Below are 24,320 nucleotides of genomic sequence, written 5' to 3'. Positions count from 1 at the left end.
TAGAATGTCATCACTGTAGTTGAAAACATTGGGAATATGATGAATTACATTCCTTATAGCATCTTGAAAGATTTCTGCAGCAGAACAAACCCCAAATGTTAACCGTTTATATCTTCTGAGGCCTAAATGTGTAGAGAATGTTGTCAGGTATCTGGATTCCGGGCTCAATTCCAGCTGATGGTAACCCTTATTAAGGTCCAGTCTTGAAAATACAGTTGCGCCATTTAGCAGATGGATAATGTCATGTATTGTGGGAGAGATGTGTCTTTCCCGCTGAATGGCAACGTTTGGAAGGCGCATGTCAACACAAAGTCTCACCTTGTCAGGAAATTTTGGTTTCGGAACTACCACAATTGGAGAAACCCATGGAGTGGGACCAGTGACACATTCAATGATGTCTTGCTCTTCTAAACTTTGGAGTTCTTCTTCTACTTTTTGTCTCAGATGAAATGGAATTCGCCGATGAGCTTGTGCAACTGGGCGAATGTTCTCATCCACATGAAGATGTACCTGAAAGTCTTTCAATTTTCCAAGGCCACTGAACAAAGGAGAAAATTCATTTAGCATATGTTGTACATCCTTGTCATCGGGTTCAACTATCGTATGAACGATCTGGATGAGACCCAGATTCATGGCGGTATGGTAACTAAGAAGACAGCCTCCAGATCCTTGTAAGATGTAAAAATTTGTCCTCTGACTTTTATCCTTGTAACTAATGTCAGCATCAAATTTTCCCATGGTAGGTAGTGGGGTTTGTGAACCGTATGGGAAGATTTTAGTGTGAACACTTTCCAGAACAGGCTTCAATTTCAATAGTTCATATGTGTCACTGTCTAAGATATTCACTGATGCTCCAGTGTCAATAGTAAATGCAATGTCAGTGCTGAATAAAGTGAGTGTAACACTAGGAGACTGTGCAGATTTACCAGTGGAAGTAATGAAAACATAGTCACCCGTCGTGGTGGAAATCTCCTCTGCCTCTTCATGCAACATTTGCACATTAGCTTTGTGTGCTGAGCTGAACGAAGTCTTGGTATTTGTTGATTTGCAGACAGCAGCAAAATGGTTCTCCTTCCCACATTTACTGCATGTTTGGCCTAAAGCTGGACATTTATTTATATGAGGAAAGTTCTTCCCACATCTGTAACATGTTTTATTCCGTTTTGTGCGGATGTCAGGTGTAATTTTATGTCGCATCTGATGCACATGTGAATCAGGTTCCTTTTCTATTGAAGCTGCTTGATAATCTGCAATTTCTATGGCACAAGCCATTTTAAGAAGGTCAGGCAGAGTATAGTCTTGCTGTAATGCTTTGCGGCGTATAGTAGATGATGTGCAAGATACAATAACTTGTGTGATAATTTCATCATCAACATCAGCAAAAGCACATCCTTGGGCCAGGTCTTTTAAGCGTGTGACATATGTGTCCATGGATTCTTCTGGAAGTTGCTTAGTAATCCTAAATTTGTATCTCTCATATCTGATGTTCTGTCTAGGGTTGAAATAATCTGTTAAGGCTTTGGAGCAGCCACAGTATGTATCAGTATCTGCAGCAGATAGTGTGCTGAATATGTCATATACCTCTGTGCCAGCATAGTGTAGTAATAAAGCTCTTTTTCTTTTATCATCTTTTATGTCCATAGCATCCAGAAAGTTGTCAAATCTAGTAAGCCATTTCTTCCAGTTATGAGCCAGGTTATTAACATCAGTTGTATCAAACTTTGGGAACATGTGCAGGGAATCTGCCATCTTAGCTGTGCTCACCAGTGTGCAGCAGAATAGTGTCTGTGTGCAGCAGGTCTCCAATTCTTCTCCTCGTCGCCAGTTGTAATATTGTCAAAAACTGCAGACACTCAGAGATGACTTTTAACAGCAACTTTCTTTATTTTGTTTCTTAACACCACCATATTCCTCCTTCCATGTCCCAGCTCCCAGCAAGCTAATCCCACACTTCCTGTTCCTGTCCAGAGTCCTCTTCCCTTAAAGGGAAAGAGATGCTTACTGTATGTTACAGGAGTGAGCTCAACAAAGCTTGCAGGGGGTCCTTATATTGTGTAATGCCACTGTATCTACTGGCCAATGGTAACTAATAGGTAGGTCTCCATCTTTTGGACTCCAGCAATTTCCAGCAATCATGGAAGTTATAGCTCTACAATATCCAGACATCCCTGTTGAAGCCTAAGAATAAGTTACTGACCTAACGCCAGACAGCGCTTCTTATCCGGCTGCAGCTTGTACCCAGGATAGCAGTCGCATTCCCATAGGCCAGGTCTCAATGTGACACATATCTGACTGCAGCCACCATTATCTGGCGAAGAACAGCCTGAAAAAGAATCACACATTTAGTCTACAAATACTGACACTAAGGAGTTACCATTTACCCCCTTATAGTTAAAGTTTTCCCCTTTCCTTAAGACTCCAAATGGAGGATAATTAATTAACACATTAAATTATTGTCTGCTAAACTTTGGCATAATTCACGTTGAAATCATCATGAACCATGGGTGGCACAAGCTAAAATGTCTAGAATAAGAATAAGCATCCAACACCCATTTCTTGGTTTCCACTAGTACTATTGGTTTCAAGGCTATCAGGAGCATTTTGTAAATTTTGTGGATTTTTTAAGAATAGCTGCAGCTTTGGATGAAAAGACTAATTGACAACTGCATCACCTACAGGCCTAGACTGGGCATCTGGCACACTGGGCAAATGCCAGGTTCCCTACTGTTCCCTACTAACCCAATCCAATTCCAGATATAAAAGTCATTGTTGAAGCCGTTGTAGTTGATTTCCATATACCTGTACACGTTTTTCCATCATCTGCGAGCACCGAACCTTCTGGGCAGTAGCACGTGGGCCCTCCAGATGTTTCTATGCATCCATGGCTACAGTCACTAGGATTCATGCAAGGATTGTAATCTATAAGAATAAAAACAAAACTTCTTAGAAGCCGCCACATCTATCTAAAAATGCATACGTTAGCAAAGAACTTTCAGTGCCTCGTATTAATCTCACTTCTGACATGTTTTTTATTTGAGTTAGAATTTTGTTCTTTTTTTACTGGTAAAATAATTAACAACATACCTATGAACATTACCAAAATTAAGCACAAATTTAATGTGATAAGTACTTTAAAATATCCTTGTTTTTTTTTTTTTGGGGGGGGGATTCCTTTTTGCCTAATTCAAAAAGCGTATTGCTAAAGACATTATGACCAGGTGGTAGCAGAGGTAGAAATGAACAAGAAATGTTCCACATGTGACATGGTATATCGTGACCCAACATCTACACCCATTTCATGTCTTTTTTATGAGGAGGTCGCCACTGTATTTACTAACAACAAGAGTACTACCTGAAAGCTTCTAGTCTTTAACCTGCCTAATAGATTATGAAGATGGTATCCATAGAGTACATGACTCTGGACATAGTCTAGACCAGTGGTTCTCAACCTTCCTAATGCCACCACCCTTTAATACAGTTCCTCATGTTGTGGTGACCCCCAACCATAAAATTATGTAATTATATATTGTGAAATATGTGTTTTCCGATGGTCTTAGGCGACCCTTTCACAAAGGGGTCGCGACCCACAGGTTGAGAACCGCTGGTCTAGACTAACCTAAAATCCTGAGAGGTTACCACTTATTACTCTTAAGATATCACGGGCAATTAAAAATATTTACTTGGTAAATAATGTAGGAACACCAAAAAAAGGTATTTATTTAGTTATGCAGCAACAGGTTTGTTAATGATTCAGCACAAGAAGCATTTGGACTATGGCTCCATCATCTAACGTAGAATGAAAGCAGCTCACTAATGCTGGAAACCAGCTTGCCCAGAAACGATAACTAGGAGCCAAAGATGACAGTAATTCAGTTATCATTAAACACAAGTAGACACTTCTAAGTGATTTCATTCGGATGCCTGAGGTTTTTGGTGTTTTAGTTCCAAACAAATATACGGTACTCGTACCTTCCCTGGTCTTTTTTCCCTTTTGTACATTAAGCGGCTACTTTATAACAATTCATTAGATAATGTTAGTGGTATAGTAGACATGGCTTGGAATGGCAGTGAGTTTTTTTCTGTTGCTGATGTATACACTTTAGGTTTTATTGTTGTTATTGTTTTGTCTTTGTAGTTATACGAGGCAGTTTCTAATTTATTAACAGGATGAACCTTTCAACACATCCATCTCTTTGTGCAAGACTGGCTGCTTTTGTGAGCTTCTCATTTTAGATGTGGCATCATCATATATCTGATGCTACTGTTACTAATTCATTTTCATGTAACAGACATTTAATAAAAATGAAAGGCAAATCTTTTTTTCTTGGAAATACCTTCATTTGCTATGTCTACTGCAACTACCCATTAACATTCTGATTGACAACTTTAAAATATTCCTGTACATTTAAACAAACGGCAATTAATATAACCGCCCAGTAAAAGACAATCATAATGACTCTACAGCTTTGAACTAATTTGTTAAGTAATAAAAACTACAGTTATTGGGGGAGTGCAGCTGTATACTTACGGCTATTTAAAACAAAAAGCTTAATTATGAACACAAACATGTCCGCTGAATGATTCATAATGGGGTGTTTCGCCAAAAACAAGAAACTCCAACTTACTTAAAAATATTTAAGCCTTAGGGATATGAGAGGATATTTTAACAATGGCACAGTATCCTAAATTGGGATAAACATCTACAGATCAAAGTGCTTTTTTACAAGATAGTAACTGGTACTTGGGGTCATCCTATAGTAATCCATATTAGGAACTGGATTCCCAGAATGTTATGTGCAAATTATCAGATTAAAGTATATAAACCCAATTTGTGAAAAAATGGAATTATTACTAACAATATTTATTTTTTTACAGTTGTAGATTACAGATTACTGTGGTGGCCCAAAGACCTTAAAATCACAATCGACTCCTATTATTTTGGATTCCTATAATAGCTTCAGCTAGACCTTGAGATGTATATCTTCATGTCTGGGAAGGAAGGTTGCAGAAGTGATGGTGTTAGAATGGTCTGACAGAATTCAACGAAGACAAAAAATACTCCCCCCCCCACAAAATCTGGTAATTGAACTAAATCTCCCCATTAGGACAACCCAGAAGTAATTTGCCTCCTTGCCCCCGATGTGAGTCATCAAGACATGGTGAGGATGGTGCATCAGTATCATTCACCCTATGAAGAGTAGCTAAAATATTCAGAAATAATAGCAGGCAGATACACATCAGAAAAAGTCACAAGAGGAAAGGGAAAAATAAAAATTGATCTCATATGACCCAGTACGTGAAGCACATATAACTAGCACACACTGTATAAGCAAAGAAAGGTTTAAGGAGATATAGTGGCTAGACTTGTCTATTCAGATTCAGATTTTAATGAAATTTGCAGATTTCGTCAATTTGTATGAATCTCTAAGGCCAGATCCCCACGAAATGGATGAAAACGAAGCAAAAAGCTATGAATTTTCATCTTCTCTGCAGATTGCTTTCACTTCAGTGTCTTGCAGCTTTGCTTCTGTGTCTCAAATCTTCTTGTTTTTCTCTTTTCTCTCTTCATTCTTCCGGTGACGTCCTCTCCCAAGATTGGAGGATCAGGGGAGAGGACATCACTGAAACATTTTGTGCTACTAAAACCTGGTGGGAACTTCCACCAAAATGGCAGAGCTTGCAATGATTGGAGGAGGGTGGGCAGAGGACGTCACCGGAAGCTCTGCCATTGTGCTATACAATAACCTCTTCTAAGCTTCCACCGAAATGGCAAAGCTTCCGGTGACATCCTCTCCCCTGATTGGAGGATGGGTGGGAGAGGATGTCACTGGAAGTGCCATTTTTATTTTATGCATGAGAGACTGAATGAAAACCAGAGAGTAAAAGTCTGAGAGAGAGTAAATGTGGGCGTCGGACAACAAATTTCATTCCTGAATTTAAAATGGCCCCTGATTTTTGTCTAAAGCAAAATGGGCATGTGCGAATGGGCCAAAACGAACAGGGCCCATATGCACATGTATACTAGTTGTACATGTCTATTAGTGGCCTTCATCAGGTAAAAAAAATGATTGTAAACTGTTGTTTCAGTATATTTTGTAATATAAGCAGAACACTAAAATCTTTAAATATTAACTATTGTTTTTCAATACTTACAGTGGCACGTTTTGCTGTCAGAAAGTAGGATATAACCTCTAGGACAGGTACAATAATAAGACCCTGGGATATTTTCACAGCCGAGCGTGCACCCATGGTTCCACATGGCACATTCATTAGTATCTAGAGAAGGAGAACAATAATAATCATATAATCACAGACATCACATTAGCATTCCCCATTATGTAAAAATAGCAGTGCCTCTCAGGATTATTTTTTTTCTATAAAATGTAACTCACTCTGTAAACTGTAAATATTTACCTATAACACATATTGATGAAAACAAAATTAACTCAATGATGCCTTTTTTTATCTAGTGTAGTTAATACACTTTCAACCAGTGTATTACTTCTTCCAGCAAATACCATCCTTTGAACGTCTTCACCTTAATAATCTTTATAGTTTTGATTTAGGTGCAAGCTCATGTTGCTGTTGTATATGTTTTGCTAGGTGATTACTCAGGATCATGAAATAAAAGCTTTGTCCATGACTAGCTGAATATAGCAGGAGGTGCCTGGTTTTGATCTTAATACCTTCACAGTGTTTCCCATCTGCGGAGAGTGCAAAGCCTTCCGCACACTTGCACTGCTGTCGGCCAGCAACCTTCACACAAACTGCTGAGCAAGCATTATTTGCCAAACTGCAAGACCTGGACACTGAAACCATAAAACACATAATTTTATAAAACCGAATGAAGATATTGAGAGCATGTTATTCATGGATAGCAAACCCATTAAATACAGTGTATTATGCCAGAGAGTTCAAACCTCATATCTTATCCAGTCTTTGGTCAAGTCTTTGTCAGGATAGCCATATTCCTAACCCATGTATGCTTTAGTTCCCTTATTGTATTAACCTGTAGCATGGAGTTCGCTATAGTTAGTTATCACATATTTTTTGATTGGCTTCATCTGTTCCAGTCTGTTTATTGCCTCTAGAGCGTGATTAGTCTAAATGTTCAAAAAAGCAAGGTTGACTTCCAGTAAGAAAGTTTTAGAATTTTACCTATGCATTGTGCTTCGCAAAATAACTATAGCATACACATAGCTGTGAATGCTTCTGGAACCAGTGAGCGTACATTGCAGTATAGAACCTGTGAGTGCACGTTGCAGTATAGAACCTGTGAGTGCATGTTGCAGTATAGAACCTGTGAGTGCACATTGCAGTATAGAACCTGTGAGTGCACGTTGCAGTATAGAACCTGTGAGTGCGCGTTGCAGTATAGAACCTGTGAGTGCACATTGCAGTATAGAACCTGTGAGTGCGCGTTGCAGTATAGAACCTGTGAGTGCACGTTGCAGTATAGAACCTGTGAGTGCGCGTTGCAGTATAGAACCTGTGAGTGCGCGTTGCAGTATAGAACCTGTGAGTGCACGTTGCAGTATAGAACCTGTGAGTGCGTGTTGCAGTAGAACCTGTGAGTGGGTTGTATGCACTGCAGTAGCATCTGCGAGCGTGCCTTGCAAAAGAACCTGCGATCTTACTCCTTGACCACACGGCAAGGACTACTTATAGCTAAAAAAAAAAAAGAGGAAACTTTTGTGTTCTTATGGCCCTCTTTACCACAGGGCAAAAGGGACAGCTGCCAAGGGCCTGAAGATTCTCCCAGCCCTATGAAAGTTAAATACTGCTCTGTCTAATCTTATTATATATGCAGGTGATGTATATGTGCATATAAAATATTTAAATCCCAGACGCTTTCTTGATGAGTTTTGTTGTGCTGTGTAGTGTGGAGGGATGTGTAGCAGTATAGCAGATGTTTGTGCCATGATTTGAAGGACCATTGATGTCATGATGGTCCTTCAAATCTATCACATTTGTCTTTGTAGGGGGTTAATGAAAAAGCAGGTGAAAACATGAGGTTTCTACATGAACTTCCATGGGTGCATTGCTTTACCTTTTCTCTAGCACTTTGAAGCACAATATGTTTCTCACCCTTACATCACAATTTAGCAATTAAAAGTGATTGACAGTTATTATTATGACATGACATGACATGACTACATTGAACTGTTTTTATATCCAAATTGTTGACTCACCAAAACTATCAGAGGTATCAGAAGTAGATGAATATTGTAGTGCTGGCACCACTTTTATATGCCCAATTTCTAAAACGGATGGAAATGGTTGTAAAATGATGGTAACAGTGTCCTTTCCCGTATGTTTCTCAATTCTTCGGATGGAACCAGATTTCCACTCTGAATAGTAGACATGATCAGAGAAAAGTGAAAGCCCAAAAATGCTTTGTCTTGAAGAACTAAGAAACGGAAAGGGAAATATTTACAAAATATTCAAAGTGCTTGGATTATTTGCATATATTAAATACACATTATACAGTATATAATGCTCTGTTCACACGTGGCTATCCAGAAAACTATGGTGAAAAATACTTCCCAACTTCCCAAGGAGTCATGTTGACAACATCATTAATAATTAAGCATTTTCAAGACTGTGGTAACATATCATAAACTGGACACATTTTGGGAGTTTTCACATTACAGATGAAAGCTAGCATCTCTTACAAATTTTTATCCTGAAGTTTTTTGTTTTTTATTCTTGACACAAATTATTATTTTCTGCAATTATCTGAATGAGTATGTAGCCTATTATTAGGAGCAGCTAGCATAACTGATTGGGTTTATTCACTAAGAAGCTGAGTGGTCAGTTGAGATAACTTGATTGACCAGACGAAACCGAGATAGCATGTTCTTGCATGCTAACATTAAAAAAAAAACTTGATTTTCGGGCCCACACATGAAACTTAAAAAAAATTAACATCCCCACATCATCTATTTATATATAGTCAATAAATAACTACTCATGTAAGAATAAAAATAAGACCCCTATTGACCCAGTGACGTATTCTGACCTGGGCCAACTATGCCTAGGGTGACAGGTCCAGGGGGGCGGTAGCCCCTCTTCTGCATAATAGGGAGCCTCGGGGCCAGTCATATCCCAATAGTAGTAAGGACAGGGGCACGGAGAGTGAGGCAGGGGTTGCTGCCCTGGGTTAGGCCTAGGGCATTGCCGAAGGTAAATATGTCACTTTATTGACCATCCCTCAGAGTAAGGATGGAGGAGTCCATGTCTTTTAAGTACTTTAACCACCACCCTCTCACTCCAATGGTCAGGGGGGCTGAAGGCATAGAGGTCCCAATTTTTTTTGTAAATTTTAACCTTCTTGTCCCACTGGGCACAGGGTGGGCTTGAGGAGGAGGTTCAGGACAGGCTGTTTTCCTTCCATAGTTTATATTGTTATTAATAACTTCACTTGCAGCTTAGTGAATATACCTCATTGTGGTTATAGTGAAAATTAATAATTACATTTAAAAAATGTGACTCCTGCACAATGATTGAAAAGTGGCCCCAAAAGTGGTCCAATAACCATACCAATGAATTCCATTCTATGGTGATAAGACCACTATTCAAACTTTGCAACAGAGAGAGTGAAAAACATCTAGCAGAATTTACAATTGCAATGTTTTAGCCCAAAAGTAAGGCATACAATTCCTGATGTTTATATATACATTATTGTGTAGAACGATACACTAACGATACGATACACTCACATTACGACAAACATTCTGAGCACCAACAAAAGTGGGACAAACATTCTGAGCACCTACAAAAGTGGGACTTCCATGGAGGAAAGAGGGGTGGAGGGATTCAGGATTCTCAAAGAAGGACTGTCTCTGCTAAACAAGGACACTTGAGAGAAATACAAGACCTCTGACTCAGTAATGGACCCTCATGGATGTTGTGCACTCTGTGTCTTCTTTCACATCCATTCAATGAGACATATTTTGATTTAGAAATATGACCAGACTTACTGTCCTAAATACTTTACTGTAGTTGTTGATTCTCCATTGTAAGTGCAAGACCAAATGTTTAAATCCCCAGTTTCCCTTTTAAATGTGATCCAGTAGATCTTCTTGTCCGTTAGATCCAGTGTCAGGCTCTTTATTTCACCCGCCATTTCAATAACAGATGTCACATTATTTCCACTCAGATTTGCTTTCTGTATGGTAGTCACACCCTGGGGGTCCTCAGAACACCAGAACAAACATCTGAAAAGAAGAAAATATAGTTTTACCTTTTAAGGAGTGATTCAACCTATTGCTTGGAACCTTGAACAGTGCTAGCCAAGGAGTCTAGCATTTCCTGAGTGTACACCCATTACTGTACAACGCTCATGTATGACATATCATTTAGCATGTACTGTTATTGATCATAACAACAAATACTCTAATTTAATAAAACATAGCTGAGTTTACAATTCTTTTCTCAATAATAAAATCAAACAAATGCAGCCAAGGGGGGTAGATTTAGATAAACTTATCCCTGTTATATAACAAATGACAGTCATGAGTTACAGACTATTTAAATAAAAAAATACGTCTGGAATTTATATTTGCTATTAGTTTTCTTGCTTCAAACATTCTTGGATTCTTGGATAGATATGAACCAGGGCCAGACTGGCAATCATGAGGAGACACTGACACTTTAAGGTAAGCTGATGTAAGTACGGCCAATGGCGGTATATCCATCTTAATACAAAGAGGGCAGCCGAGCATATCCAGCCACTTTTGCCCGGTGTGCCAGATGGCCAGTCCGGGTTTTATATCAACTCATTAACTATTTTCACTACCTGATACATCGATTGTCAAATAGTTAACCATGATACACGTTCTCCAATATTCAGAATGACCAGTAGGGGTCAGGTTTATTTCAAACACAGTCCGTTCAGTCATAATTTACAGTGACTTGCTATTTTACAACAAAATGTATCTATGTCTATATCTGTATTTATATATATATATAAATATAAATATATAATATATATATATTAAATGTCTTTAATTAAAGCTGACGCCTTGTATTGGGCCAACGTGAAAGCAGATGATGTTACATAAGGACCTCCGAGGTCACTTCTGAAGAATGTGATATATTTTATGTGCATGAGAGGATAGATAGACACGGTTAAATATGTAATAGTTACCTAATACCCTGCAGGAAAAATTGCGAGTGAAGCAAATTCATTAAATTGCCTGCTCACAACTTGCCACATCTTAAGACTTCATTAATTAATACCCTAGTAGCTATTCATACTTCATATATATTTATTATGTCCCTGAAAAGACAGGGATTCATCAATATGAAGAAATTGTTTTATGTATTATGACCTCCTAGCAATATTTGTTGTCTGTAAAATAAAGTAATAACCTGCAGTTAATTATAAAACAAGTTAATTGAAAATATACATAAAAGTTAATGCAAAATATAATATACCCTTCCACTGGATCAACAACAATGAAGGTGGGATTAAATAAACCTCGCAGAAGGATTCTTGATTTCTTTCTGATCATGTTCATCCATTTAATAGTTCCTCGCTGAAGGTTTGACCAAAAAATGAGATTATGAATCCAGTCCACTGCAAATCCCGCAGACCCTTTCCCTACAGCGCGCAATCTCTGGAAAAAAAGGACACAGTCAGAACCATTTTACAACCAAATTGTGTATACCGTGTTTTCACATACTTTAGAATAGTTTTGTGAGCTTTTCCTAATATGTTCCCACTTGACTAATTTCAAGTCCCTGGACCTGTCTTGGGTGCTCGTTGTATAATCAGTTTAATTATCAGGTGTTGCAGGTATGATATCTTAGCCACCAATATCAGTAACTAGGAACTGTAGATTAATGATAAACTAACTATAAGTATTATGAAAGACAGACATATCAATAACTGATACTGTAAGAAGTGGGGAAATAGTCGCAGCAAGTTCCAGGACATAATTATAATAGGGAAAAAAACATTCAAGTGTATTTCTACCTGGATCCCCTAATGCACACGATAGGTGGTCTATTACTGATTTTTGTGGACAAGATATAGACAAAAACTAAGCTAGATCTAATTGCTACCAACAGTAGATGCAAGATGCAAGGCGAGTGCTAATGCTCAAACTAATGTCTTAAATTCAACCCCTGCCCATCATTATTTTTTACTGGGACTGGACTCTGGAACGTCTCAACGCCTTATCATTTTTTTAGGTCTCTGTGAGGGATTTTCTGTCATACGGCAATAAAAGTGATAAGTATGTGATGGTCATATCTCCCTTTTAGCCATTTATGAATCCAGGTCTTATTAATAAGGTTATGAAATGAAAAGGAAAAATATAAAAAAATAATAAAAGTGCAATGTTACCTCACGCTTAGTGCCATTCAGATATATTCTTTCAATAAAACCTCTTTTACGATCAAGCCAATAAAGCCTTTGTTCCTTGCTATCAAAATCCAGCAGTACTGAAGATCCTGTTTTGGCCACTACTTTTCTGAGATGAGTCCCATCAATGTCAATGCTAAAAATGTCATTTCCATTGTTAAAGATCAAGAATGGTACAAGAGCTGAAAAAAATAGATATAATTTAATACTGAACAGATTATCTACAGAAAGCTAAATATCCCCATTAGACTTTCCCAGTAATCATTCACAAAATTGTTATATACACCCGAAGACTTGTAGCTACAGAGGGCGGCCATCTTGGCAGTACTGACATGGACATTCTTACTTTAGATGTAATAAAAGTATCCCTTACTACTACGAAGCATATTGATTATGTGTCTATTAGTGGATCTCATGCATGAACATTTTCCGTTTTAAAATAGAATTTGAACATTCTTTTGCAAAAATTATTTTAGTTTGAAGTTTATCAGTGTATTATCATCTGGCATGTTACTATTTACGTAGAATATATATATATATATATATATATATATATATATATATATATATATATATATGTGTATATAATGATTATACTATACTTCTCTGGAGACAGCTGGTGTTGCTTAAATTGTTTGTAAAGTTTGGAGAGAAGAAGCACAGCGGTGGAAGTACATTGCCACTTTTTCACACACATTTCCTACTCCATAAAGTAAAACTGTCCCTTAATTTTACATCAAATCAATACAAAATGATTACACTGACTGACGAAATAGTACAATCTCTATAGGCAGTTTTAATAAATGTATTTTGTTACAGTTTGCAAAAAGCTGTGCAGGTGACAGTCCTGATTTACATTATTATCTGATTTGTACCACTACACCGATCAATATAGTGCGAGAATATGTAACCTGCCAGCCTTTAATAAAGCTTCTCTGATGGTGCAGAGGTGCCTATGTTCACATGCAGGGGTCCATATTTTGAATGATCCATGGGCTATTTACTAGAAACCATCAGCCTTGACCAATGAGCCTACTTACCCAGAACAATCAAGCCTTGTGAAGGCTACAGAGGAATGTGCAGAAAAGGTTCTGAAGCACACCTCAAATAAGAAATATGAAAACATAGACAACGTCCACATTCCAGCTACGGACAACCATTCCTCCTGTGATATCTGGCCAACATATACCTCTTAACTCAACAGAGCAAACATTTCATTGAGTTCAGTTCATCTTGAATATTGAATTCACTTGTTATGGCCAAATTTGGCCATATGTTGAGAACATACCAGAGATAAGGCTATTCTAACTAGAAGTTGAGTCTAAGGACCACTAAAGGTATGAAGACTTGCGACACGTAGGGACTTGTGGACCGAGTACATGGACCAAATGGCTTTTATCTCCTGACAGATTTCATTGGGGTCATGTATGAGATAATCAAAAGGGAAGAAACATTTCATCGATTGCTATGGTGATAAGAATTTGCACCAAAACCATTTTGTACATAACACCCTCTGTTTCTAACATAGCTTATAAAGTAGTGTGGGTATAAGGCCTTGAACTCTATCTGCACCGAACTAGAAACTACTTAGGCTCTCCATAGATTTACATTGAGAATGACACACCATGACATTTTAGTGCCCTATGTATCCCGGCAACAGTGGCATTAGAGAGGCCGTGATCTGAAACAAACCGGCTTAGCAAATACAAAGGGACTCTGCAGCATCGCGTCAAGCTGCTGTGAATGTAAGAATGGGGAGCTCGGAGCGGCGATGAAAAGCTCCTTTATGTTACCTTACACGTAATGCGCTAGGGGAAGGAGTGAAAATAATGAACAATCTGAAATCTTGGCAGCTCTAAATGCCACTGTAGACAAACAGACAGTTTGGATTTATCTGAAAGCCTGAGAAAGACCGCGAGCTGAACATTAGTATGCCAAGCAGGAAGAGACCAAGGGGACATGAATGTTAAGTCATAGCTCCAGGAGAGATACCGACAGACAAAGAATTTGGAAAGAAAAGTTTATTTTCATGTTTTGACATTTGTGAATATCAGACATAAAAGCAAATATTAATGTATCTAACGTGTTTAAATGTTACGATTTACTAGCTATTGCCAGGAGATTCCTCAATATACACTTAGTAGCTTTTCAGCATGGGGAAAAAACCTTGACGCGTTTCTTACGTGATGTCAATGACTAACAAACAACTTTTCAACATTTCTTAACATATCTCAAGATTGTAAGCTTGCGAGCAGGGCTCTCTCCGCCTAATGTATCGGTTTGTCTTAGTCTGTCAATTCCTGGTCTTGTCATACCCCTTGAATATATGTATTGTATTAAGCGCTGCGTAAATTGTTGGCGCTATATAAATAAAAGATGAAATAATAATAATAATAATATTCATAGAACAATTCTATCTATCTCGTTGAAGGCTGTTCCGCTTACAGTATTTACCACCATCTCAGTAAAGTAAATTATGTTAACATAGTAAACGTTGCAGTGTGTTTGTTACCTGAAAATCTAGTGTGTCCACATACCTTATTTACTAAATGAAGAGGACTGCTGTAAAGCCCTACATAAAATGAGCCACATACAGAAGCTCTCAGTGGCAATTAGGAAACCCTGGTAAGTTTCTTTCTGAAAAGGGTTGAAAATGGCCTTTGATAATGAATACCAAACAACATGAGAACTGTGCGCCTCCCCAAAACCTGCATATTTGTAAAATAAATTTGTTATATGGTATATATATACTAAAAAAATAACTTTAAATTCAATATTCTTTCCTTATAGGCTACGCATAGAAATTATGGTATAGGCTTTTTAAAGATGTTTTTCCAAATCTTTTATTTTTTTAAATTCTGACATTCAAAAATGTACCTCTATTTAGACAATGTATTTCTCTCTTTGAATAAAATAAATTAAAATTCATGAGCAGGTAGAATTAAACTTAGAACATAGAATTTGACAGCAGATTAGAACCATAAAGTTGTTCCACTTTCATCCTCTCAGTGAAATCCCTGGAGTTAGACCTGGGACCAGGGATGGCCTTAGGCCAGCATACGCACAGAGATATATACTTATCAATATGGGCATAAAGTACGGTAATTCTCACACACCCTTAAACATTGGCAAACTTAAACTGACCATCAAACCCACACATACATATGTATATATATATATATATATATATATATATATATAGTACTCACTACTCAGTGAGTACAACCTAATCACAACGACCATAAGGTGCTCCCTTGTCTTGAGACCTTTAAGGCCGGCCTCACCCGACACTCTCACCCTTAAAATAGAAACCTTCATTGTAACCCTCCAAATTAAACCATTGGTGATAGACACCCTGATCACAAACTGAGCTTTAATCTGCATTAGTTGGGTACAGAGAATCTGGCCACACTATGGACTAATACTTTTGTAACAAAATGCAGCATCCAACTCACCCAAGAAATTGTTACTTATGTTATCCCTCAATCAAATGCTTTCCAGAAGCAATTGTCATTTTGACACAAAAACAGTTACCTATAGGTGGCTTATGCAATAGAAATGAAAAAAATACCTAAAAAATGTTTCTTTGTTGTTTTTATATAATTAACTTTTTTCAATGCCATCCACATATCTCCTACCTGTAGTCGAGTCATCTATTGGCTTAATCAACAACCATCTTCCCCTTCCAAGCAAAACTCTCCAAGTCCCATGGAGAAATTTATATTTTTTGACCATTTAATGTCATTCTGTATACATTATGGTAATCCTCATTGAAGAAAGTTTACTGTTATTTCATTTTGTTTAAATAAACTTATCTGCAGATGTGGGGGCTGCCATTGTTGTCAGTCATGTGATATTCTGGTTGACTTTCCCTGCTCAATCACCATACTAAGCCGATTGTTTATGCCAACGCCGTTCCTCCATAGACTCCTGCTAGTCGGGTGATTGCATTTGAGACACTCATTTTAAACTGATACAAGTATAAAATAATTTGGTGTGAGTTCCCCTTTAATTGTATATACAAGACTTCCATTAAAGCGAAAAGTCTTGCATTGCGGAGGATGTTGCTGATCAATCACAGACCGTCACCAACACTACAAATTGGAGAATTAGAATCAGAATACCAGCTGCACCCAGCTGCAACATTATCTCCTATCACCATCGGCTGCACAGAACACAAGTACAGGTTGATTCTTAAAGGAGTAACATCCAGCTTTGGAGCCATGTACTCTAGATATTGAAAGGGCTCTGGTACCATTTTGTGTTTGTGCCAGCATTGCTCTCCTCCAAGTCCTGGTTTTCCAGTGCCTATCAACATCCTTCTGTTCCTGACCCTATGCATGTTTGACCACCAATACCTCAGATCTCTTCTGACCTTTTTCTGACCACTGGTTCTGCTTCAAGCAGCCAATCAGTGATGAGAAATGCAGGATCATGGAGGAGGAGGGCAGCTGCTGCTGCAGGGCAGCCTCTTCTGTGTTAGGTAAGTGCTTTACTTGTTTTAATTTTATTTTGGAAGAATGCATATTGAAGTACTCACAGTGACAGTGACATTTCCCAGCTATTAATGTGTTGGAAGAAAAAGAGCCACTTATGGGCAGGACTTTAATATAGTCTGTCTGATCCAATTTTTTGTCATTCAAACAACATAATGTCCTGCAGTGTCCTTTAATTTCCTGAGAAGTGCACTTTACTGGCTGGTATCTGGCTGAATCATTGTTTCTACGCTGCTGTCACAAATACCATATCACAAAAACACTGTTCCACTTAAGAGCAGCATTAATTGCACTCTCAAGCATGTTAAGCAAGTAAATCTTAGTACATCTGCCTTTTTATTCTTTCTTTAAAAAAAAACTTTAATCATTTCAATGGCAACAATCATTCAGTGTCTGCTCTTGTGTCACAAGTCACAATTAAGTGCGAAAAAATCTGGGAAGGAACAACACTGATAGTGTAAATTAAGCAGAGTTGGTGGAACAATACCTTTAATGTAACTTCCCACACCAGAAATGCATGTATCATGAGAGTAACTTTCTGCCTCCAACCAAACACCAAGCATCCATAAGCAAGCAATGGATATGAACTGTGATAAATTGCCTCCACACACAATTTCATTTTGTAACACAAACCCCATTGATCTTAGTGCATGTTCAGTGTTCATCCCTGTTGCACTCCAATAGTTAAAGCTCATTGGACTTTCATGGTTTTAGGGTTTTTTTTATTACTGTTACACTCAGTCAATTAAGATCTCATAATGATTTTTTTCCCCTATTTGTTAGTTGGAATGATTTGGCTGGAGTGTCAGGCACCTGTTAAGAGTAGTCACGTTAAAAATGCATAATACATTTTGCATTGTGATAGACAGATCATTGAGATCAAGTCACCAAGGCACTATTTATCATTTTAACTTTATTTGCATTTTATAAAACACTTTTTAGTGCTTTATTGTACTAAGGTTAAATATTTCTATAATATATCTTGCATGATATCGAGCACTTATAAAATACAAAACAGCTGTTTTGTTTTAACCCTTAGGTTTTAAAGTGGCACAAGACAGAAATGAAAAAAAGAAATGCTATTTTGTTATCATTCATAAGGCTTTGGCCATGCGTGTGAATAAGTTAACACTTACCATTACAAGTAGACTGTCCGTTGCCTTCTTGACAATCCCATTGCTTTAGTCCTTTGGAGTGAAGTAATCCAACAAAAACCAAAAATGGCCATAGAACGGTTAATATAAGGTACATAATCTCCCCTTCTGCTAATCACTGTCCATAGAGCACATGTCACTTGTGCGTCAGCCCATGCAGCTCAGTGCAGGCGAGAGACTGTCTCTGTCTTGAACAGGATTTTTAAAATTCATCAACATTTTTTAACAATACCAGATTTGCTCTTACTCCTCTGTTCTTATTTACACCAATGATGCTTAGAGCATTCTCCGTTTGCAGCCCATCTAATTAGATTCTATTCTCTTTTTTTTTTCTTTTTAGAAGCAAAGTACGAAATACCAGGCACCCCAGTGACGAATTTAGCACATCCAGAAAGTACAGCTTGCGAGACTTCCAGCAAGTGTAAAAGCAAATTGCTTGTTGATAACCCTCCGTTCAGTTCTTTTTAGTAGTGTATGCCAGGGTCCTTCTTCCCAACTATAAAAAAATCATTCATTCGCCACACCTCCCTCCTTAGTGCCAGCTGACTGGAGTCTGTGTTTGGTCTCTTTTATGCCTGGGAGAAGAGAATTCAGACTATGAACAAATAAGAAAACATTCATTTTTGTGTGCACATTGTTTAGTATAGACAATATCACGATAGTTATTTGGCAAAAGCCCCGAAGTCTATGAGTGAACTATGAGTGAATGTTATCTGACTCTGATCTTTTCAGTATTCGCAGCAAGTACTTTGCAATATACGTTAATAATATTACAAAAGAAAGCAACCTGACAACCCATTTGATCTCTAGCCTACCTCTGATTTCTGTCTAGCTTCTACGAACCAAGGAAATTTAGTATTCAAACAGATCGTTTGTACAAATGTATTTACATTCCTGTATTTGAAAGGAAAAGTTGTTGCACAAATTTGCTATAAAGTTTTGTTTAGTTATATCCGTTATCTACTAAGTAGAACAAGTACTTAATATTTGTAATAGTTGCAGGACTTAATTACTCTGAATGCTGAAAGTTGCTAACACTTTCTAGTATGTGACTTAAGTGAAACATATTTGTTTTCCCTTCAGAAAATGTTCAGAAAATGTTTAAATATTTCTCTGTATGTTCATGAATATGGTTATAAGACGTCATAGATTCCATAGTCAAAGACCAACTTGACTTTCCCTTGACCCTGTGACATTGGGATTGAATGACCTGGAATCTTTCCCATACATCAGATGAAAAATGATCATCATCACCTAATATGCTGCAGTTATTTACCATTCCTTTTCACATAAAGCTAAATATCTCATAAGATGTCAAAAGACACTATAGCTTTATGTTATTTTGATAGCTTATGAAGGGATGTATTCCCTGTAAAGCAGACGCCAGTCTCCTCCTTTTGGTTTGGAATCTATTGTTAAGACTTGCAGGCCAATGAAACTAAGCGATCCTCATTCCATATCTTGAGACCCGAGCTGACCATCTGGCACACCAGCCAGCAGTGTCCCGTACATAATCTTGTCACCAGGAAGCCACAGGCCTTAAAGTGACAGGCATGCCCCATCATCACCAGTCCAGCCCCACATACCACCAAACCCAATGTCTTTATGTCTCGCAAAATCTTTAATGCAAGAAGTGTTATGGAATTGCACTTTTCTATTGTTGGACTACAGTTCCTACTAGTCAGGGCAAAGTCAGACAGTTTAAATGTTACCCCTATTATATCTATGGCAATCAATCTGCTCTGTAAAGCTTTTCATGGTATAGAAACCAGCTAACTCTATAGGTGTCTAAGTGATTTTCCAACACAGGCAAGGATTTGGCTGTTATAGTGCCTAAAGCGTTTTCCTAGACCAGTTGGTCCACATCTGTGTAAATGCAGTATAAAGAAAACAAAAGTTACAGTATACTCGATACTCTAGCATGGCAAGCAAATTTGCCTTAGGGAGTTTATATATCCCTCTGAAGGTTCAATCATATGAAAGTGTACCTACTTTTGTGTCACATGGCATATTTTTCCAGCATAGATTAAAAATAAGGCAAAATGTATATGCCAAAAGAAATGTTTCTAGGTTGGGTTTGGACACTTAACGGTGCTAAGAATGATATTTCTAGTGCCATGTGTAATTACAGAAGTGTTGAATTCGGCAAAGCAGGTGGAACAGCGTCTTTAAGGAGTAAAACAAAAAGTATGCATATACTAAATGATTTTAGCAGTTGACAAATATCACCGTTTATCCCACTTTATTACTTTTTTCCACAGCATCTTTTCATGTGTTACATAAAGATATGGATTTGTATTTACCATATTCCTAATGTAGCAACGCAGCCAATTACCAGCATCCACCACAACCAAAGTTGTTGTCTGACTTTAGTCAGTATTTGGAATACATGCAGAACTAAGCCTGGACTTGTATGGACAATGAATCATCTTTTTCCATCAAATCATTCTATTGTTAGCTGCCACTATTCGACTTTATTATTTCTTTATTTTATAATACATAAAGGTACAGGTACAATAAACAAGACAAAAGAAACCAACAGAACTTGGCCTTAAACTGTATCATTGACAGAGAATGGGAGCCCACGCTTAATCAGAAGACGCTACCATGATGTCTCTGTCAAACTGTCCTTTAATAAACAATTTCCCTAAAAAGGATATTTAAGCCTTAAATGCAGCACTGCATACATTAACAGAGTTTAGCTTTAAAGAAAATTTGGATTTATTTCATTTTATTTTAATAAACCACAGACCTGGAGGCAGTCGTGATAATTCTTTAGTAAATTGTTGGCTCTATATAAATAAAATATAATAATAATAGTGATTTTCCCCACTGAAATACAACATTGAACTGACAATTTATGGCAATGCTAATGAAATTCTGCTTGTTCCATTACATTGTTTCCTAAATAGACATTCAGTGGTCAGTGTAGTCAAGAGTGCCAATGTCTGGGTGATTAAGGCCGAGACATTCTTTTGTCTTCCACAAGGTATTATGATCAGGAGTCCAGAAAACAGAGCTAGAACACATACACGTGACAAACATGCAGCTGTCTACAATCCACAATATTATGTAAAAGCTACCATTGTTTTAAAATGGAAAACACTGCTATACATTTAAAAAGTCACTTTTAATGTTGTACTAGTAAAAAATAAATTTGGTAGGAGTTCCTTTTGTGCTTTTTGAGTTATGGCATTTTTTTAGACACTTCACCCCTACAAGTTCATCAAGTCTAGGAGAATTTACCATAGTATCATAGTATTCATGGAATCGGCCCAGATGAAGGTAAATCACAGTTGTCCCATCGGCTCCATACTTACCCACTCTAACACACACACAGTCATGCTAACACATTAACAGTGTTTTCATCCATTCTGCTCAATTAAACTTTGCACAATTTCTGGAATTTCTATTTCAATAGAAGTGTGTCTACTTCTAAGAAATTATACTATGGAGCAAATAGATAAAACATATCGGTTTTAAAACAAATTTGCAGTGGCATGATAACAAGCGCCAGGTATATACCTCTTTACCAGAAAGGGGGTGTTTAGTACCTGGTGAACTCCTAAGAGCCAAAGGCAGAGTTATAGAGGGAAAATGCAGCAAGTAAATAAGGACTGAATTTGTTTTTTCATTGGTGGGATTTCAGGTGATCAAAGTGTTTGCATCAGTGTGGTTGAGGGTGTTGGTGTGAGTGTGTGTGTGTGTGCAGGACTGTGAGTGGTCAATGTGATTGAGTTTCAAACTGTGTGGCTGGTGGCATGCCAGTGAGCAGGGGCGTAACTAGAAACCTCAGGGCCCCGGTGCGAGAATCTGTTAAGGGGCCCCCCCAACCCATCTACCCCTTTCTCACTATCTACCCTCTCCCTCCCTACCCCCTCTTCTCACTATCTCCCCTCTCCCTCCCTACCCCCCTTCTCACGATCTCCCCTCTACCTCCCTACACCCTTCTCACGATCTACCCTCTCTCTCCCTACCCCCCTTCTCACGATCTACCCACTCCCTCCCTACCCCCCTTTGTAGGTCACTTACCGTCAACTCCTGTGTTGGGAACGTGAGGCGTTTGTCTCGGGTGCCGGCGCTTCACTGCTGAGAGCCGGCATATGACGTCATATGCCGGCGCTCAATGTGAAGCACCGGCACCCGAGACAAACGCCTCACGCTCCCAACACTGCACTCTGGGCAGCGCTGAGGCAGGCGGCGGCGGGGAGCAGAGGAGTCCTGGATTTCTGTCAGTCAGGGGGGCCCAAGAGGTGCCGAGCGGTCGTTTTCAGCAACCGCTCGGCACCCCTTGGGCCCCCCTGACTGGCAGAACTCCAGGGCCCGGTCGCAGTCGCCACTGCCAGTGAGTCATTCTGACAAAATGGCCACCATGTAGAAAAAACATCCATATTAGTTAACCCAAGAAGGGCGTTCTGGGACTTTATAATCAAAAACTTGATTAGTCACAAAAGTGCCAATGTTTTGCCCCATGCAGCACCCATTATCAAGGCAAAATAAAATAGTAAAAAACACTGTCCAAGCTGTTAGCTGGTAAAGCTCATGTGTACAGCTAGTATTCCGAGTGGGAGTTCATATTTTGTTTTGGGTAAAGCTATCATTTTATTCCTGTTTTCTGTCCTTTGATTGTTTTAACCATCAGACTGGTAATAAATAATTACCAGTGAAGTGAATCCGTGAAGACCTGATACAATTCATGCCAGCTTCCAAGGGCAGGTCTAGCAACAAGAAGCGTTGTTAAATTGCATATTGAAAAGGGACCCATAAGCATTTCAGTAGCACCCTTCCGCTTTGCCTGTTTACATGGTATTAATAAAGCGTAATGTCACAGTGACAATAAAAATATATACTTTCACTTTACTTAAAAAGCAATGCTATCTCTTAAATTGCCTCTAACGTAATGTGTTTCTTCATATAAAATACTGCCTATATACTGCAGAACGGTCTTAAAAAATGTTAGCTTTGGGATTTAACAAACCAACCTTTTTTTTAAATGTCGTTGGTGCCCTTCACAAATAATACACAGTATATGAAATAGATTTCCTTTCCACGGTACCAGAACAATGAAAAGATGAAAAGTATATCAGACGTATCAATTTACAGATCAGATAGCACCGACAGTGGGCCTATGTTTGTGATTCTGGTTCAAATTGTGAAAAATATCACTATAGAAATTGCTGATATCGGTGTGGTTACCACTTTTCATAGTTTTTATCAATTACATCACCCCATTAACTATAATACTGAGGCCCATAACACTACAATATATTTAAGGAAAAAAAATAATGAGACGCCTATTTAAGAAGATGTGATTTAAAAGAACACAATACAAAGATACATTTTAATGAGACACACTTTCTTAACTCGCTAGAAGGAGAATTAGAGGATTGAGAATTTGCTTACAAAGCAGCGCATTACAAAGGGTGTGAGATTGTAAGTGGAGATGCACTGCAGTCTGATATTAAGTTTCTTCTTCAAATTAATAGAGGACATTCAGCTTACCTAGGCAGTATGAAGCCATAAACTTGAAGCAGCGCATGAAAGGCATAGTCAGCAAGCTGTGCAAGTGGAGACCTGGGCGTGTTTGCAGTTCTTAGCTAGTTGACATGCTTAGATTATGACACCAGCAGAAGAATGCGTAGGTACCTCCAACATTTCCACTTGAAAGCCTCCAGTCCAGTATGTTCTTAACGTAATGATCTCAACAGCATTTTGAAGTGCTCCTCAGTCTAGTCTAACTTATTGAAGTTCTAAAAGTACGAGCTGAACAGACTTCAAGTATTACAAAATGTAAGCAAATGACCCTAAGAACTTTAGGACGCAGCTCACCAGCTGCCACTGGCCCAAGCCAAAGAGCTTGTCCGTGACCCAAATGCCACTGTGGGAAAGAACAGGCATTCGAGAGCTTGGCATCCAGGCTTATCTGTCAAACACACCCATGTGTGGGGGGCACAGCTGCAGATTCTGTGCTTCAAAAACGGAAAGAGGGACAAGTGGAGGTTATGGATAATGTGACGCTCTATTCTGTGCTTTAACCCTGCATCGAAGAAGTCAAGAAACAAGAATGCATTTGATCATAAACTGCAGCATGCAATTGTTAAAAGGTTGCCCTTCATTATAACATAATAACATAGATGTAATATACATTTATATCATAGCTCCTGCAAATGTCTTCTACATAGCCATGTGCCACAGTGAACTACACGAGCCTGAGCATTCCACATTCCACCTACACACAGCTATCTCTCTCTCTCTCTATATATATATATATATATATAATTATGGACCAATCATCAA

The 24,320-nt window shown here is 38.3% G+C and overlaps 1 protein-coding gene across 1 annotated transcript in view; it reads right to left on the bottom strand.

The window, feature by feature from the left end:
* Positions 1-23,588, bottom strand: part of EGF (epidermal growth factor) — a 51,804-nt gene extending 28,216 nt beyond the window's left edge. The window contains exons 1-10 of the mRNA XM_053461499.1: positions 23,526-23,588; positions 18,006-18,598; positions 12,356-12,555; positions 11,443-11,624; positions 9,984-10,220; positions 8,193-8,410; positions 6,687-6,809; positions 6,154-6,276; positions 2,800-2,919; positions 2,198-2,323 (exon numbers count right to left, since the gene is read on the bottom strand). Of these exons, the coding sequence (XP_053317474.1) occupies positions 2,198-2,323; positions 2,800-2,919; positions 6,154-6,276; positions 6,687-6,809; positions 8,193-8,410; positions 9,984-10,220; positions 11,443-11,624; positions 12,356-12,555; positions 18,006-18,120 (1,444 nt within the window). The 5' untranslated portion in view covers positions 18,121-18,598; positions 23,526-23,588. The remainder of the gene's footprint in view (positions 1-2,197; positions 2,324-2,799; positions 2,920-6,153; positions 6,277-6,686; positions 6,810-8,192; positions 8,411-9,983; positions 10,221-11,442; positions 11,625-12,355; positions 12,556-18,005; positions 18,599-23,525) is intronic.
* Positions 23,589-24,320: the final 732 nt, after the last annotated feature.

Source organism: Spea bombifrons, chromosome 1 (genome assembly GCF_027358695.1).
Source record: "Spea bombifrons isolate aSpeBom1 chromosome 1, aSpeBom1.2.pri, whole genome shotgun sequence".
NCBI classification, from domain to species: domain Eukaryota; kingdom Metazoa; phylum Chordata; class Amphibia; order Anura; family Pelobatidae; genus Spea; species Spea bombifrons.
The sequence above is the reverse complement of the archived record's forward strand: the minus strand, read 5'-3'. Positions and strand labels throughout refer to the sequence as shown.